General features: G+C 45.7%; 1 protein-coding gene across 4 annotated transcripts in view; it reads right to left on the reverse strand.

Moving 5' to 3' along the window:
- The window catches only part of pex7 (peroxisomal biogenesis factor 7), a 248,511-nt gene that overhangs the window by 48,592 nt on the left and 182,938 nt on the right, over nucleotides 1–16,981 (reverse strand). For all 4 annotated transcript variants that reach the window (XR_011593887.1, XM_070885466.1, XM_070885465.1 and 1 more), the window contains one exon: nucleotides 10,993–11,092. Coding sequence is in view for 3 of the 4 variants with exons in the window: in XM_070885466.1 (XP_070741567.1) it covers nucleotides 10,993–11,092 (100 nt within the window). In the remaining variant the exon portion in view is untranslated. The remainder of the gene's footprint in view (nucleotides 1–10,992; nucleotides 11,093–16,981) is intronic.

The raw sequence follows: 16,981 nt of genomic DNA on the forward strand, positions 1-16,981 counted from the left end.
TCCCCCGGGTCGGTTCGAGGACCACTGCTTTTCTTTAATGACTTGGACATGGGTGTACAGGGCACAATTTCAAAATTTGCAGATGACACGATACTTGGAAGTATAGTAAACAGTCAGGAGGAATGTGATAGACTTTAGAAAGACAGACAGGCTGGTGAAATGGGCGGACATGTGGCAGATGAAATTTATCGCAGAAAAATGTGAAGTGATGCATTTTGGTAGAAAGAATGAGGAGAGGATATAGAAACTAAATATACAGTCCTAAATGGGGTACACAAACAGAAAGACCTGGGGTATGTGCATAAATCGTTGAAGGTGGCAGGGCAGGTTGAGAAAGCAGTTAAAAAGGCTTACGGGATCCTGGGCTTCATAAATAGAGGTATAGAGTACAAAAGTGTGGAAATTATGAACCACCTGTATAAAACACTGGTTCGACGCCAACTGGAATACTGTGCCCAATTCTGGGCACCACACTTTACGAAGAATGTGAAGGCCTTAGAGAAGGTGCAGAAAAGATTTTCGAGGATGATTCCAGGAATGAGGGATTTCAGTTACATTGATAAATTTGAGAATCATAGAAATTTACAGCACGGAAGGAGGCCATTTCGGCCCATCACGTCTGCGCCGGCCGACCAATATCTATCCAGCCTAATCCCACTTTCCATCTCTTGGTCTGTAGCCCTGTAGGTTACAACACTTTAAGTGCACCTCTAAGTATTTTTTTTAAATGTGGTGAGGGTTTCTGCCTCTACCATCCTTTCAGGCAGTGAGTTGCAGACCCCCACTACCCTCTGCGTGAAGAAATTTCCCCTCATATCTCCTCTAAACCTCCCCACAATTAATTAAAATCTATGTCACCTAGTTGTTGACCCCTCTGCCAAGGGAAACAGGTTCTTCCTATCCACTCTATCCAGGCCCCTCATAATTTTATACACCTCAATCAGGTCTCCCCTCAGCCTCCTCTGTTCCAAAGAAAACAGACCCAGCATCTCCTATCTTTCCTCATTGCAAAAATTCTCCAGTTCAGGCAACATTCTTGTAAATCTCCTCTACACCCTTTCCAGTGCAATCACATCTTTCCTGTAATGTGGTGACCAGAACTGCGCACAGCTACGGCCTAATCAGTGTTTTATACAGTTCAAGCATAAGCTCCTTGCTCTTGAATTCCATGCCTCAATTAATAAAGGCAAGTATTCTATATACCTTCTTAACCACCTTATCTACCTGGCCCGCTATCTTTAGGGATCTGTGGACTTGCACTCCAAGGATCCTTTGTTCCTCTACACTTTTCAGTGTCATACCATTTAATGTGTATTCCCTTGCCTTGTTAGACCTCCCCAAATGCATTACTTACCTGGATTGAATTCCATTTGCCACTGTTCCGCCCACCTGACCAGTACATTGATATCTTCCTGCAATCCGCAGCTTTCTTCTCCATTATCAACCACACAGCCTATTTTAGTATCATTTGCAAACTTCTTAATCATATCCCCAATATTCAATTCCAAGTCATTAATATATACCACAAAAAGCAAGGGACCCAGCACTGAGCCCTGCGGAACCCCACTGGATACAGCCTTCCAGTCACAAAAATACCCATCAACCAATACCCTTTGCTTCCTGCTTCTGAGCCAATTTTGGATCCAACTTGTCACTTTACCCTGGATCCCATGGGCTTTTACTTTCGTGGCCAGTCTGCCATGTGGAACCTTATCGAAAGCTTTGCTAAAATCCATATACACTACATCATACGCACTGCCTTCATCGCCCCTCCTGGTTACCTCCTCGAAAAATTCAATCAAGTTAGTCAGACACGACCTTCCCTTTACAAATCCATGCTGACTGTCCTTGATTAATCCATGTTTTTCCAAATGATTTATCCTGTCCCTCGGGAATTTTTCCAATAATTTTCCCACCACTGCGGTTAGGCTGACTGGCCTGTAATTACTCAGTCTATCCCTTTCTCCCTTTTTAAACAAAGGTACAACATTAGCAGTCCTCTGGCACCACATCTGTAGCCAGAGAGGATTGGATAATGATGGTCAGAGCCTCTGCTATGTCCTCTTTTGCTTTTCTTAACAGCGTGGGATACATTTCATCCGGGCCTGGGGATTTATCTACTTTCAAAGCTGCTAAGCCCCTTAATACTTCCTTTCTCACTATGTTTATTTCATCTAATATTTCACACTCCCCCTCCCCACCCCCCCACCTCAATGCAAAGTCTGCATCGCCCCTCTCGTTTGTGAAAACAAATTCAAAGTATTCATTTTAAGAATCATACCCACATGTTCTGCCTCCACACACAGATTTCCTTTATGGTCTCTAATAGGCCCTACTTGCTCTCCAGTTATCCTCTTGCTCTAATGTATTTATAAAACATCTCTGGCTTTTCCCTGATTTTACTTGACAACATTCTTTCATGCTCTCTCTTTGCTTTCCTGATATTTTTTTTAATTGCACCTCTGCACTTCTTGTACTCCTTAGAGTCTCTGCAGTATTGAGTTCTCGGAATCTGTCATAAGCTTCCTTTTTTTATTTTTCTTACCCTTATCTTCCCTTAACATCCAGGAGATTCTAGATTTGTTAACCCCACCCTTTTTTTAAGGGAACATACTTGCTCTGTACCCTCAGGATCTCCTCCTTGAAGGCCTCCCACTGCTCTGACACTGATTTACCATCAAGTAGTCGTTTCCAGTCCACTTTGGCCAAATCCCATCCCAGCTCAGCAAAATTGGCTTTATCCCAATTAAGAACTTTTTTTCCTGATCCACCTTTGTCCTTTTCCATAACTACCCTAGATCTTACTGAATTATGATCACTAGCACCAAAATGCTCTCCCACTGATACTCCTTCCATCTGCCCCTCTTCATTCCCCAAAACCAAGCACAGAACCGCCCCCTCCCTTGTTGGGCTTGTTACATACTGGCTAAAGAAGTTCTCCTGAATGGATTTTAGGAATTCCGCACCCTCTGTACCATTGACACTGTTTTCTTCCCAGGTATTATTAGGGTAGTTGAAATTCCCCACTATTACAGCTCTATAGTTTTTGCATTTTGCAACAATTTGCAAACATACTTGTTCTTCTATCTCCCTCTGACTGTTTGGGGGTCAATAGTACACTCCCAGTAGTGTGATCACCCCCTTTTTGTTCTTCAAGTCAACACATATGACCCCTCACAGTTGTAGCTGACGGTGGGGTTGCTCTCCTTGGAACAAAGAAGATTGAAAGGAGATTCGATAGAGGTGTCATAGAAACATAGAAAATAGGTGCAGGAGTAGGTCATTCGGCCCTTCGAGCCTGCACCGACATTCAATGAGTTCATGGCTGAACATGCAACAGGCTGGACAGAGTAGATAGAGAGAAACTGTTCCCATTGGCAAAAGGGTCGAGAACCAGAGGACACAGATGGTGATTGGCAAAAGAACCAACGACAATGTAAGAAAAAACTTTTTTACACAGCGAGTGGTTAAGATCTGGAATGCACTGCCGGAAAGGGTGGTGGAGGCAGATTCAATTTTATCTTTCAAAAGGGAGTTGGATAAGTTTGAAGGAGAAAAAAAAGTGCAGGGCTACGGGGAAGTGGCGGGGTAGTGGGACTAGCTGAGAGTCAGCATGGGCCGAATAGTCTTCTTCCGTGCTGTAACCATTCTATGATTCTATGACTGGAGGGATGTTAATAGCGATGTCCCTCAGGGATCAGTGTAGATTGGGCAGATAGATCTCAAATGAAATTTAATGCAGAAAAATGCGAGGACACATTTTGTGAGGAAGAATAAGTTGAGAAAGCATGCAGTAGGTGGCGAAACTTCCTAACGGAGAGAGGAGCACAGAAACTTAAGGGTTCAGGTACAAAAATCTTCTAAAAGTGGAAGGACCAATTGATAAAGTTGTAAAAAAAAAGCATATGCCAGGTTTTATGAATAACATTGTAGCGTAAAAACACAAAAACATAATGCTAACCCTATACAAATCAATGGTTCGGCTTCAGTTAAAATTGTACCAGTTTTTGGTACCTTACTTTAGGAAGAATGTCAAGGCCAGGGAGATGGTGCAGAAGAGATCCACTGAGATAATATGAGGGATGAGAAGCTTTAGTTATGAGCAAAGACTAGAGAAATTGGGATCTTTTCAGCAGAATATCAAGAGGAGACCCGATGGAGTTACCCTCCACTTCCACGGTGTTGAAATTCTGCCCTCCAAAATCCAAGAATCTAAGGGCTTCTAAGTGAAATCATATTTATAACAGCTTGTTAGAATCTCAGCCTTGACTGAAATCTAAACTATGTTACCTTGCTGTGGGTGTCGGAGCAAGCCTTTCGCTTAGTGGTAGCAGTCCCACCTCTGAGTCAGAAGGTTCAGGGTCTGAATCCACGCTCCAGACAGTCACTGCGAGCAGAAACCAAAGCTCTGGATCGGCATCGTGTGGTATACTTGCGTCCAGTGGATGTGGGTGGCCCCATCTCATCATCGCAGGGGTTGTGGGAGCCAATAAAAGTATAATTCGACTAAACACCTTATCAGCCGGTATAAAAATACTTACGACCATGGAAGGAGCGTTCATCAGCCTGCCAATCCTTCCATTACTTCATATTATTCTCCAAGGGAAGAGTGCAAAGATACAAAAACAGCAACCTTGCTATGGTTGAGTTTCACCAGTTTGCTTCCAGGTTACTCAATCAGCCTTAAACAGATAATTACCCCTTTCCAATTCAAGGATTCAGAAAGCAGAGTCAGTTTGCCAGAGTGCTCCACACCATAGTCATGCCACCACTTTAGATATGAAGCACCACAGAGAAGCCAACAGCGGAGGCTTCCTAGCTCACAGTACGAGCCAACTAAGACTAAAAATAAATCAGTTGGGAAGGGAAAAAAATATGTTTTTAAATGGTCAAAATCTGGTGGATCAGGGATAAATTACTGTTTCATCTCTGAAGCTGAATTTACCTTATCTCCAGTATAAATTTTTCAGCATAGTTTCTATTATCTGTATTCTATTTTCATTTTTCTAATTCAGGGATACTTCAGAATTCGAGCTCCTTAATCTCGATGTGTATCCATTTATAAGCATCGAGTAATCGGCAAGTTTATATTTCTTGAAACCTGGATGTTCACTCATCCCAATCTAATCTCTCATTCAGACATTAACAGATTGCAACCAATCAGATGCTACCTCCCCTTCTAAATGCTACCTCCCCTTCTAAACATTAGCTCAGATGAATGCTGGAGTTGGGACGTGTTACTTGTCTCTTCAGAGTAATTCAGTGCCACTCTGCTGCTTTTTGCTAACTCAAGCAAGTTGCTTCTACCACAGAGTAGTACTGGTGAAGCGGCCTCTCAATCTGGTTGGGTGTAGTCCAGAGGCGGGAGCCTGGGCCTGAGACCGGAGACTGGGACCGCAGCCCCGCCAGCGGCACCCACCACAAACGTCAGCTTGGGAGCAACATAGGAAACTACCTGAAACTACTGCTCAACACACCCAGCTTGCGTTTGGGCCCCCGGCGGCATCCAGGCCTCTCCCCGGCGGCGTCCGGGTCCACTTTGAGGACTGCTGGGCCTCTACTTCCCCGCGGTGCTCCGGGTGTGGTTTGGCCAGGGCTTTGTGCAGCTGCAGAGGCCATGGAGCAGTGCCAAGGGAGTAACCTACTACTGACTTATATTTTAAACTTTTAATCAACCATTAATCAACTTTTAAACTTTTAATCAACTTGAAAAACTTTTTAAACAATTTGGGAAAACCTGTAAACAACTTGGAGAATTTTTTTTTAAAACCTCTGGAGAAACTTTTAACTAACTTTGGAAAAGTTTTTTTCTTGATTTAAAACTTTGGAAGAAACTTTTAAAATATCCCTCCAGCGGAGGGCTCTTGTCCCTCCAGTGACGGGCCTACATCCCTCTCCTCGTCGACTGCTGGACCTCTCCTTCCCCACTGGTGACCTGGCCTCTTCTACTGGTGAGCATCACGGCAATGACTCTTCTACCCTCCCACTCCTTGCTGACCTCCCACTCGGAACTACCTAATGTCTGCCCCCAACCAAGCCTCAGGCCACTTACCATCAGGGGTGCTACTCGGCGCTGAGCTTGCGGCCAACATCTCGCTGTAGGTAATTAGGCTCATACAGCAGTGCCTGGTCTCCAGTCGTCTTGGATCCCCTTGCCACTGGATCAAGACCTTGCTCAGCTAAGCCCGTGTGGTTGCCTGTGTGCAATGGCCACCCCACATTAAAAGAACTCACGCCCAGGCATCTTCCACTCCGTTAACATGAAGTTCGGGACCTGGAACGTCAGGACCCTCATGGACAACTCCAATAGCGACAGGCCGGAACGCCGCACCGCCATAGTTGTCTGGGAACTTAGATGCTTTGACATCGCCGCCCTAAGCGAGACCCAGCGGGCAGGGGAAGGCGAGCTCAATGAACAAGATGGAGGTTACACCTTCTTCTGGAAAAGAAAGCCAGAGGAAGAATGCTGCCTTCACGGAGTCGGCTTCGCCATCAAAAATGAGCTGGTCGACCGCCTCAAAGACTCCCCCTGCGGGGTTAACGAACGCCTCATGACTCTTCGACTCACCCTATCCCGGAACCAATGTGCCAGAGTCATCAGTGCGTACACCCCCCACTCGATGCAACAGACAAGATCAAAGAGAGTTTTTATTTCAACCTCGAAACATCCCTGTCCCGCGTCCCCATGGGCGACAAACTGATCCTCTTAGGTGACTTCAACGCCAGGGTCGGCAAGGACACAGCCCTTTGGGGAGGCGTAACTGGAAGAGAGGGGGTAGGGAAAGCCAACTCCAGTGGTACCCTGCTCCTGACAAAATGTCTAGAACATGAACTTCTCATCACCAATACCCTGTTCCGCCAGAGGGACAAATACAAGGCATTGTGGCAACACCCTCACTCCAAACACTGGGGCACCTGCTCGACTATGTCATCGTCCGAGCCAGGAATCGCAAGGATGTGCGCATCACCCGCGCCATGACAGGAGCTATAAACTGCTGGACGGACCACCGCCTAATCCGATCCATCATCGACATTAACATAGCCCCAAAGCGGAGGGGACAGCAGAATCGGTGCCGCAAAAAAGTCAATGCCGAGGCACTTAAAGACCCAGCTAAGAGAGCCCTATACAGCCAATGCCTCACAGCTAACCTGGCATGCCTTGATGACCCTGAGATGCTGAATGCCCACAGTGCTTGGTCTGCCCTCCAGGCCTCCATAACCAGTGCCTGCGAAGAGACACTTGGTTACTCAAGCAGAAAACACCAGGACTGGTTTGATGAAAATGATCAGGAGATCCAAGAACTAATAGATCGCAAGCGCAGAGCATTTCTGAGCCTCAAGCAACAATCCAACTCGGGAGCAGCAAAGCAACATTACAGGCGGCTCAAGGCTGAGGTCCAACAAAAAACCCGGGACCTAAAGAACAGGTGGTGGATGGAGAAAGCACAAGAGATACAACAACTGGCCGACAGCAACGATATGCGAGGATTCTTCATCGCAGTCAAGGCCACCTTCGGTCCAAACTCCCAAGGCTCCACCCCACTACTGGCCAAGAACGGGGAAACACTCATCAAGGACACCAAGGCTGTCAGGGCCCGCTGGAAGGAGCACTTCAAAGATCTCCTCAATCGAGACTCTGCCTTTGATTCGCGTGTTCTTAACTCCATCCCACAGCATGCGACCCGCCACCATCTCAGTGAAACCCCAACGTTGCACGAGGTAGGAAAAGCCATAAAACAGCTCTCAAGAACAACAAGACTATGGGAGCGGATGGAATCCCTGCTGAGGTGCTAAAGTATGGCGGAGAGGCGCTGTTGGTGCGGATACAGGACCTCATCTCTCTCATCTGCAGGGAGGAGAGCATGCCGGGAGATTTCAGAGATGCAGTGATTGTGGCCATCTTTAAAAAAGGGAACAAGTCCGACTGCGGCAATTACAGAGGAATCTCCCTGCTATCAGCCACTGGGAAAGTCGCCGCTAGAGTTCTCCTCAACCATCTTCTCCCTGTGGCCGAGGAGCTCCTACCGGAGTCACAGTGCGTATTTCGTCCCCTACGGTTCGACCTTACAAAGGCCTTTGACACTGTCAACCGCGAGGGTCTATGGAGCGTCCTCCCCCGTTTCGGATGCCCCCCAAAATTTGTCAACATCCTTCGCCTGCTCCACGACGACATGCAGGCCGTGATCCTTACCAACGGATCCATTACAGACCCAATCCACATCCGGACCGGGGTCAAACAGGGCTGCGTCATCGCTCCAACCCTCTTCTCAATCTTCCTCGCTGCCATGTTCCACCTCACAGTCAACAAGCTCCCCGCTGGAGTGGAACTAAACTACAGAACCAGTGGGAAGATGTTTAACCTTTTCCGCCTCCAGGCCAGGTCCAGGATCACCCTAAACTCTGTTGTTTGGCTACAGTACACGGACGATGCCTGTGTCTGCGCACATTCCGAGGCTGAACTCCAGGATATAGTCGACGAATTTACTGAGGTACACAAAAGCATGGGCCTTACGTTAAACATCCGTAAGACAAAGGTCCTCCACCAGCCTGTTCTCGCCGCACAGCACTGCCCCCCAGTCATCAAGATCCACGGCGTGGCTCTCGACAACGTGGACCATTTCCCATACCTCGGGAGCCTCTCATCAATAAAAGCAGACATTGACACCGCCTCCAGTGCGCCAGTGCAGCCTTCGGCCGCTTGAGGGAAAGAGTGTTCGAAGACCAGGCCCTCAAATCTACTGCCTAGCTTATGGTCTACAGGGCTGTATTAATACCCGCCCACCTGTATGGCTCAGAGGCATGGACGATGTACAGAAGATATATCAAGTCGCTGGAGATACATCACCAACGATGTCGCCGCAAGATCCTGCAAATTCCCTGGGAGGACAGATGCACCAACATCAGTGTCCTCGTTCAGGCCAACATCCCCAGCATTGAAGCACTGACCACACTCGATCAGCTTCGCTGGGCAGGCCACATAGTTCGCATGTCAGACACGAGACTCCCAAAGCAAGTGCTCTATTCGGAGTTCCTTCACGGCAAACGAGCCAAAGGTGGGAAGCGGAAACGTTACAAGAGCACCCTCAAAGTCTCCCTGATAAAGTGCAACATCCCCACTGACACCTGGGAGTCCCTGGCCAAAGACCATCCTAAGTGGAGAAAGTGCATCCCGGGAGGGCACAGAGCACTTCAGATCTCAATGCCGAGAGCGTGTAGAAATCAAGCACAGGCAGCGGAAAGAGCGCGCGGCAAACCAGCCCCACCCACTCCTTCCCTCAACGACTGTCCCACCTGTGATAGTCTGTTACTCTCGTATTGGACTGTTCAGCCACCAAAGAACTCACTTCAGGAGTGGAAGCAAGTCTTCCTCCATTCCGAGGGACTGCCTGTGATGATGATGACACCCATCTCTCCTTCCACATCAACAAAATGAATAAAAAATGATCAGATATAACCAAAAATTTAAATTCAGAAACTACAACTGCATCCTTTCATCATTTGCATTTTCAATTAATTGCCGACTAAATTGCAGCAGCTCACCATCCCTTTGCCCACCTTTTTAACCGGACAAAATGTGGACGATGAAATCTAACCACCCACTCTTTTCTTAATCCTGTTTGTTCATTTTGATAAGTCTCCAGTGAATGTTGCCAACAGCCAGCTCTCCATTAATCCATTAAGGGCCACTACATCTGATCCATTAACTGATTTAATTTTGCTTCTATGGCTGCTGTCTCCAATTCATCACCATGCTTTATCCTCAGCCCCAAGGGACCTTTTACAATACTCTTGGGACAATCTGATAAATCAACTGTAGATTATGGAGATAAATTCACTAACTTTTTGTTTCTTCCTGGTGAAACGACGGGAAAACTGGAGTACAGGAATATGGTTTAATTTCCTTTTCTGTACATACAAAAACTGCTTTTACCAATTCGGCACATAAATCTGACGTGATCACTGTTTGTGTCATTTTGACAGGCAAAATAAAATTCACAATGTAGCTGCATTTTCTTTGTGGTAATAGAGTTACCATTTTGCACATTCATATTTCACCAGTCAAGTTCATACATTGTCCCAACACCAATTCACATCTTTGTATTCTTTGTGACACAGTTGAGGTGAAGCATGGCCAATTATTGCTCAACAAACTTGAGCACCTGTTCCAAATTGGATAGATTGTTTATTTCAAGCATTCACTCAGAGGACATTTTTAAAAGCTCGTATGGACATTAGTGAGAAAAATACTACCGCCAAATATGTTTTCAAAGGTTGTCGTTTCCAGTTTACTCGCCTCATCTTGTGAAGGCTCTTGCTGAGGTGACAGCCCTTACCGCCTTGCCCAAATAGTAACTATTCACATGTGAACCCAGTTAGCAAATGCTGGTAGGTTATTTGACTGTGGAAGGCATCACAGCCAAACCCAATCATGTCATGCTCATTTATTTTCCAGTAGGAGTCAATGGATAATGTTGAGGAGTAGAAACCATGACTCATTCCCTACCTCCTTAATATGCTGCTCCAACTGAGATCAGCTATCTCAGCACCAACTCGGAATCAAACCTTCAACTGTTCTGGTCTGCATGACAGTGCCACATAAAGCAGTACACTCATTTATTAAGCCGATGAGGCATCTAATAATATTTCATGAAAAAAAAGAGCCTGCCTTAGTAAAAAAAAAAGCCCAGCTGATGTTTCAGTTAATTGAATACACAAGAGTGATCTGTACAACCAAATGTTCAACTTCTTTTATCCTCTCTGTTGTTTTATGCTGATAGCACTAATTAACCAAGATCTGAAGAACATTACATTTAGCTGTGGGTAATAAAAGGTGTACAAGCTGAAAAAATGTGTTGTTTCAATTTGTTTCACAATGCGGCTTCTCTGCAGCATTTCTGGTCTGCTGTGTGTTCCAAACCAAGGATCTGGAACTTGTTTATAGGTTTGGGATTAATTCATTTCGATCAACTGTAGAAGTAGTTAGTCACGTACCTGACCAGGGATATGTGAGCTGAAATCAAGGCCGCATACAAATTCTGTGTGGTGCTCCACTGTTTCAAGCACTGAGTCAGGTTTGGAAACATCCCAAAACCTATGAATAAAAACAAATAAATGCAATTAGAGTAATTGAATGGACTTAAAATCATATTTTAAAGTTATGACGCAGTTAGTACTCCATTGAACAAACTGACCCATGTGACGTGTAACTTATTCAGTTATTAAAACCGCTGCTCATGCAGATACCCAAATACGAACAATGACGGACAGGTAAAGATCCTCTGGTCCATCGAGCTTGTCCCACACGATTGTGATACCTTGTGTATTCATGACATCTACACTCCACCCCACCTGAAACCATGTGATCTCCTGGGAGGGGTGAAAAACCAGATTATAAAACACATGCCAATTTTAGGGGGGAAAAAATCTGGGAAATTCCTCTCTGATCCATCTAGGCAATGGAAACTGATCCAGGAGATCACTCTGGCTCTGAATTCCCTCAGTACCTACCTTCTGTAAGAGGTAATATCTCCACCCTAGCCAGAAACAGTTCCAGCTCTTGCTTGAAGGAATCCAGTGAATCAGCATCTACCGCACGAGACGGCAGCCTGTTCCAGAGGCCCACTATTCTCTGGGCAAAGAACCACCTCTTGACATCTAACCTAGATCTGGCCTTATATAACTTAAATTTGTGACCCCTAATCCTCCCTAACCTATTTACTTGGAAAAAACTGTCAACTGGAATACAATCTATTCCTTTCATTATTTTATAAACCTCAATCAGATCATCTCTAAGTCTAAACTTCTCTAAAATGTATAGTCCCAACTTTTTTAGCCTATCTTGATAAGAAGCTTTAAACTCAGAATTAGTCTACTGGCCCTCTTCTACACCCTTTCCAGATCCTCAATATCACCCACCATGTGAGGAGACTGAAACTGGACACAGTATTCCAAATGAGGCCTGACCAAGGTCTTGGACAAGGATAAAATATTATGCCTCGTCTTGTACTCAATTGTCCCCTGGATACACCCTCTATGCTCTAGCTATCACTTCACGGCGTTGCTCACGTACCTTTAAAGATATATGCACTACAATGCCCAAATCTCTTTCTATCTCCACCTTCTTTAATGCTATTTCCTGAAGGGTGTATGAATGTTTAGCATTTGCCCTGTCCACATGCATAACTTATCCAAGTTATACATCAAAGGAGGCATTTATGTGCAAATACAAGTCCCCAGTATTTCTGTCTGGTGAAGAATAAAATAAATGGTGTACTATTTCAGCAGATTTCACACTTGATCAAGCAGCAGTGTGAGCTGTGAGGAGGATGCTAAGAGGCTGCAGGGTGACTTGGACAGGTTAGGTGAGTGCATGGTAGATGCAGTATAATGTAAATAAATATGAGGTTATCCACTTTGGTGGCAAAAACAGGAAGGCAGAATATTATTTGAATGGTGACAGATTAGGAAAATGGAAGGTGCAACGAGACCTGGGTGTCATGGTACATCAGTCATTGAAAGTTGGCATGCAGGTACAGCAGGCGGTGAAGAAGGCAAATAGCATGTTGGCCTTCCTCGGAGCAGGGAGGTCTGACTGCAGTTGCACAAGGCCTTGGTGTGGCTTCACCTTGAATATTGTGTAAAGTTTTGGTCTCCTAATCTGAGGAAGGTTATTCTTGCTATTGAGGGAGTGCAGCGAAGGTTCACCAGACTGATTCATGGGATGGCAGCACTGACATATGAAGAAAGACTAGATCGACTAGGCTTATATTCACTGGAATTTAAAAGAATGAGAGGGGATCTAATAGAAATAGAAAATTCTGATGGGATTGGACAAATTAGATGCAGGAAAAACATAGAAACTAGGTGCAGGAGTAGGCCATTCAGCCCTTCGAACCCGTACCACCATTAAATATGATCATGGCTGATCATGCAACTTCAGTACCCCATTCCTGCTTTCTCGCCATACCCCTTGCCAACTTTAGCCATAAGGGTCACATCTAACTCCCTTTTGAATATATCTAACAAACTGGCCTCAACAACTTTCTGTGGTAGAGAATTCCACAGGTTCACAATTCTCTGAGTGAAGAAGTTTCTCCTCATCTCGGTCCTAAATGGCTTACCCATTACCCTTAGACTGTGACCCCTGGTTCTGGACATCCCCAACATCGGGAACATTCTTCCTGCATCTAACCTGTCCAATCCTGTCAGAATTTTATATATTTCTATGAGGTCCCCTCTCATTCTTCTAAATTCCAGTGAATATAAGCCTAGTCAATCCAGTCTTTCTTCATATGTCAGTCCAGCCATCCCGGAAATCAGTCTGGTGAACCTTCGCTGCGCTCCCTCAATAGCAAGAATGTCCTTCCTCAGATTAGGAGACCAAAGCTGTACACAATACTCAAGGTGAGGCCTCACCAAGGCCCTGTACAACTGCTGAAAGACCTCCCTGCTCCTATACTCAAATCCTCTCGGTATGAAGGCCAACATGCCATTTGCCTTCTTCATCTCCTGCTGTAGCTGCATGCCAACTTTCAATGACTGATGTACCATGACACCCAGGTCTCGTTGCACCTCCCCTTTTCCTAATCTGTCACCATTCAGATAATATTCTGCCACCAAAGTGGATAACTTCATATTTATCCACATTATATTGCATCTGCCATGCATTTGCCCACTCACCTAATCTGTCCAAGTCACCCTGCAGCTTCTTAGCATCCTCCTCACAGCTCACACTGCGACCCAGGAAGAATGTTCCTGACGTTGGGGAAGTCCAGAACCAGGGGTCACAGTCTAAGGATAAGGGGTAAGCCATTTAGGACCGAGATGAGGAGAAACTTCTTCACCCAGAGAGTGGTGAACCTGTGGAATTCTCTACCACAGAAAGTTGTTGAGGCCAGTTTGTTAGATATATTCAAAAGGGAGTTAGATATGACCCTTATGGCTAAAGTTGGCAAGGGGTATGGTAGAAAGCAGGAATGGGGTACTGAAGTTGCATGATCAGCCATGATCATATTAAATGGTGGTACAGGCCTGAAGGGCCGAATGGCCTACTCCTGCACCTATTTTCTATGTTTCCATGTTAGCATGTAATAACTAATAAAACACTAAGGGCTCAATTTTCCCCAGTGATCTGCGCCGTTTTTTTGGCCTAAATTAAAATATCCAAGTTTCACCAAAGATTGTGCGCCAGCGTAACTCAGTTATGATTTTTTTAGCTTCGTTTTTTTGCATCACGGAGGCGTAACCTGATGTCTGCGCCAGTTTTTCATGTTTATGCAAGTTTGGCCAACTTACATTTTTCCTAGGACGGCGTATGTGACCACTCCCAAAAAACCTTCTGGGCACTTAAGAAAAACTAGTACACATTAATAAATCGGCACAGAAAGACGGCATTATTTTTAGGCGAAGTTTTGGAGGGAGTCAAGATCACATCAAGCTTAATTTTTTCAAACTTAAAACACAGAAAATGGAAGTATAATGCAATTCTTTAATTCTGGATTTTTTTCAAAGTGCCACGCCACCATCGAATGTCTCCAAATCGGGCTCGAGGGTCGGAGCATCGGCCAGCAGAATTGCTCTCTCCCCCGCACACAGGGGCTCGGCTTCAAAAGAAGCCTGGTGGGGGGTGGTGTGGAAGCTGAACTGAACGGATGAGAACCATTACACTATGTCGCAGCATCAAAAGAAGCCCTTGGGGTGGGTGGTGGGTATTTGCCGAGCCTGTGTGTCCGGGCGAGGGAGCGATTCTGCCGGCCGACCCTCGAGCCCAGTAAGACGTTCGGTCGGTAGGACTTTGAAAAAAATCTAAAATTAAAGAATTCCATTAGACTTCGTTGCCCCAAATGTCCTCATTTGAATGCCTAGCTCCCCGTTCAAAGCAAGCCTATTGTGCATGCGCAGACCTGGGTGTGGTCCATACTAGGGTGTCGAATTTGGGGAGAGACACAAGAAAGAAGCTTGTCCTGCCTGCTGTTTAGAGCTTCTTGCAAAGGTACAATTTAATCATGGGGGCAATACTGACAATGCTATACTTCGTGCAAGCCTTCTGCATGATGGTGCTGTGGAGGAGACAATTGATTCGACGTCATTGCATGAGGAACCTCCGAGCACGTAGGATGATGGGCATGAGGCCTTACCCACATCGGGTATATCGAGACAGGCGTTCATACCTGCACCTGAGTGATGCAGACTGTGTGAGAAGGCTGCGTTTCCACAAATAAGTTGTAACTGAGATCTGTGAGTTAGTAAAAGCAGACCTGCAACCTAGAAGCGTCAGGAAGACTGCTTTGTCAGAAGTAAAGGTTACAGCTGCACTATCATTCTATGCATCTGGATCATTCCAGGCCACAACTGGGGATGTGTGCGCCATTTCTCAACATGCAACACATATCTGCATTCGGCAGGTGACTGCTGCACTATATGCCTGGAGAGCTGACGACATAAAGTTCCCCATAACTGCCCAGGCAATGCGTGAAAGGGCTGTGGGCTTCTCCAGGATTACTGGCTTCCCAAAGGAACAGGGCTGCATTGATTGTACCCACATCGCCTTGCGAGCACCTTTGGAGGATTCAGAGATGTACAGGAACAGAAAAGGCTTCCACTCCATTAATGTGCAGCGCGTATGTGACGCCATGCATCGCATCATGTCAGTTGATGCAAGATACCCTGGGAGCACCCATGATGTGTTCATCCTACATGAGAGCGCTATATCTGCCATGTTTCAGCAGCAGCCAGAAGGGGAGAGCTGGCTGCTGGGAGACAAAGGGTTCGGCCTCGCCACCTGGCTCATGAAGCCCCTTGACGGAAACTGACCGCGAATACAACATGGCGCACATTGCGACACGCAGCATAAGAGCGAGGGCCATTGGCATCTTGAAACAGCGTTTCCGATACCTGGACCATTCTGGAGGCTACTTGCAATACTCTCCTGAGATTGTTGGTCAGTTCACTGTTGTCTGCTGCATGCTGCATAACTTAGCCATCATGAGGCAGCAGTAACTGGTAATAGAAGACCCACCTGAGGTGAGAGTGACTGATGATGAGGAGGAATATGCAGATGACGAGGAGGAGGAAGAGGAAGTCATGCAACTACCTGAACCCGGAGCACGACGGCGGGCCGTCGTGCCCCTTTAACGATTGCTCGAGCCTTGCGCCAGCAGCTCATCGGTGAATGCTTTGCTGCCTGAAGGCTCAGCGGCAACTATTCCAAATGGACCATGTTTACTGTTTGGAGCTGTTCCGTAATGCGTTATGTTAATGGAACAAATAATGGAAATGATTCTTCTTTACTTCAAAAAGTTGTGTTGATAATGGAATAATGGAAATGATTCAATTATCATTTAAAATATATTTTATTCAAAAGTTTAACACTTGTTTGTACAACTTAACTTTAATAAAAATATTCTTGTATCAAACGTTAAAGTTTTCAGTTAATATCACTTACAAACTTTTAAACATAAATTTCCATAAATTACAAAAAACTTTTAATTTGAGAACAGTTACAACAGTAATAATAACAACAACAGCAAAGAAAGGCTGCACCCATCTCTCCTCCACCTTATTCCAAGATTGCTCGCTGCGCTTGGTCTTATTGACTTCACCCCTGCCCGCAGGCAGTGGCACAATGTTTCTCGGATTGATACCAAACTTATTCTTTCGACCATTTTGGGCACTTCTTAATAGGAGGGGGGGCAGGCGGTAGTGTGGAAGTCCCAGCTTGGGCCTCTTCAGAGGCTGGTGTGGGGATTGGAGTGGGAGTGGCAGTTGATTCTGTCAATGGGCACAGGGTCTGGGCATGTTCCCTTATTGCAGCAGCTAACTCTGGCATTCCCTCCCTCATGTGCTCTGACAGTGTCCTAACTACCTCCAACATGCCCTCCCTCATGTTTGCCAACAGTGTATCAGCTAACTGTGACATTCCTCATTCCCTCCCTCATTTGCACCGACATTGTATCAGCTGCCTGTGACATTCCCTCCCTTA

Source organism: Pristiophorus japonicus, chromosome 7 (genome assembly GCF_044704955.1).
Source record: "Pristiophorus japonicus isolate sPriJap1 chromosome 7, sPriJap1.hap1, whole genome shotgun sequence".
NCBI lineage: Eukaryota > Metazoa > Chordata > Chondrichthyes > Pristiophoridae > Pristiophorus > Pristiophorus japonicus.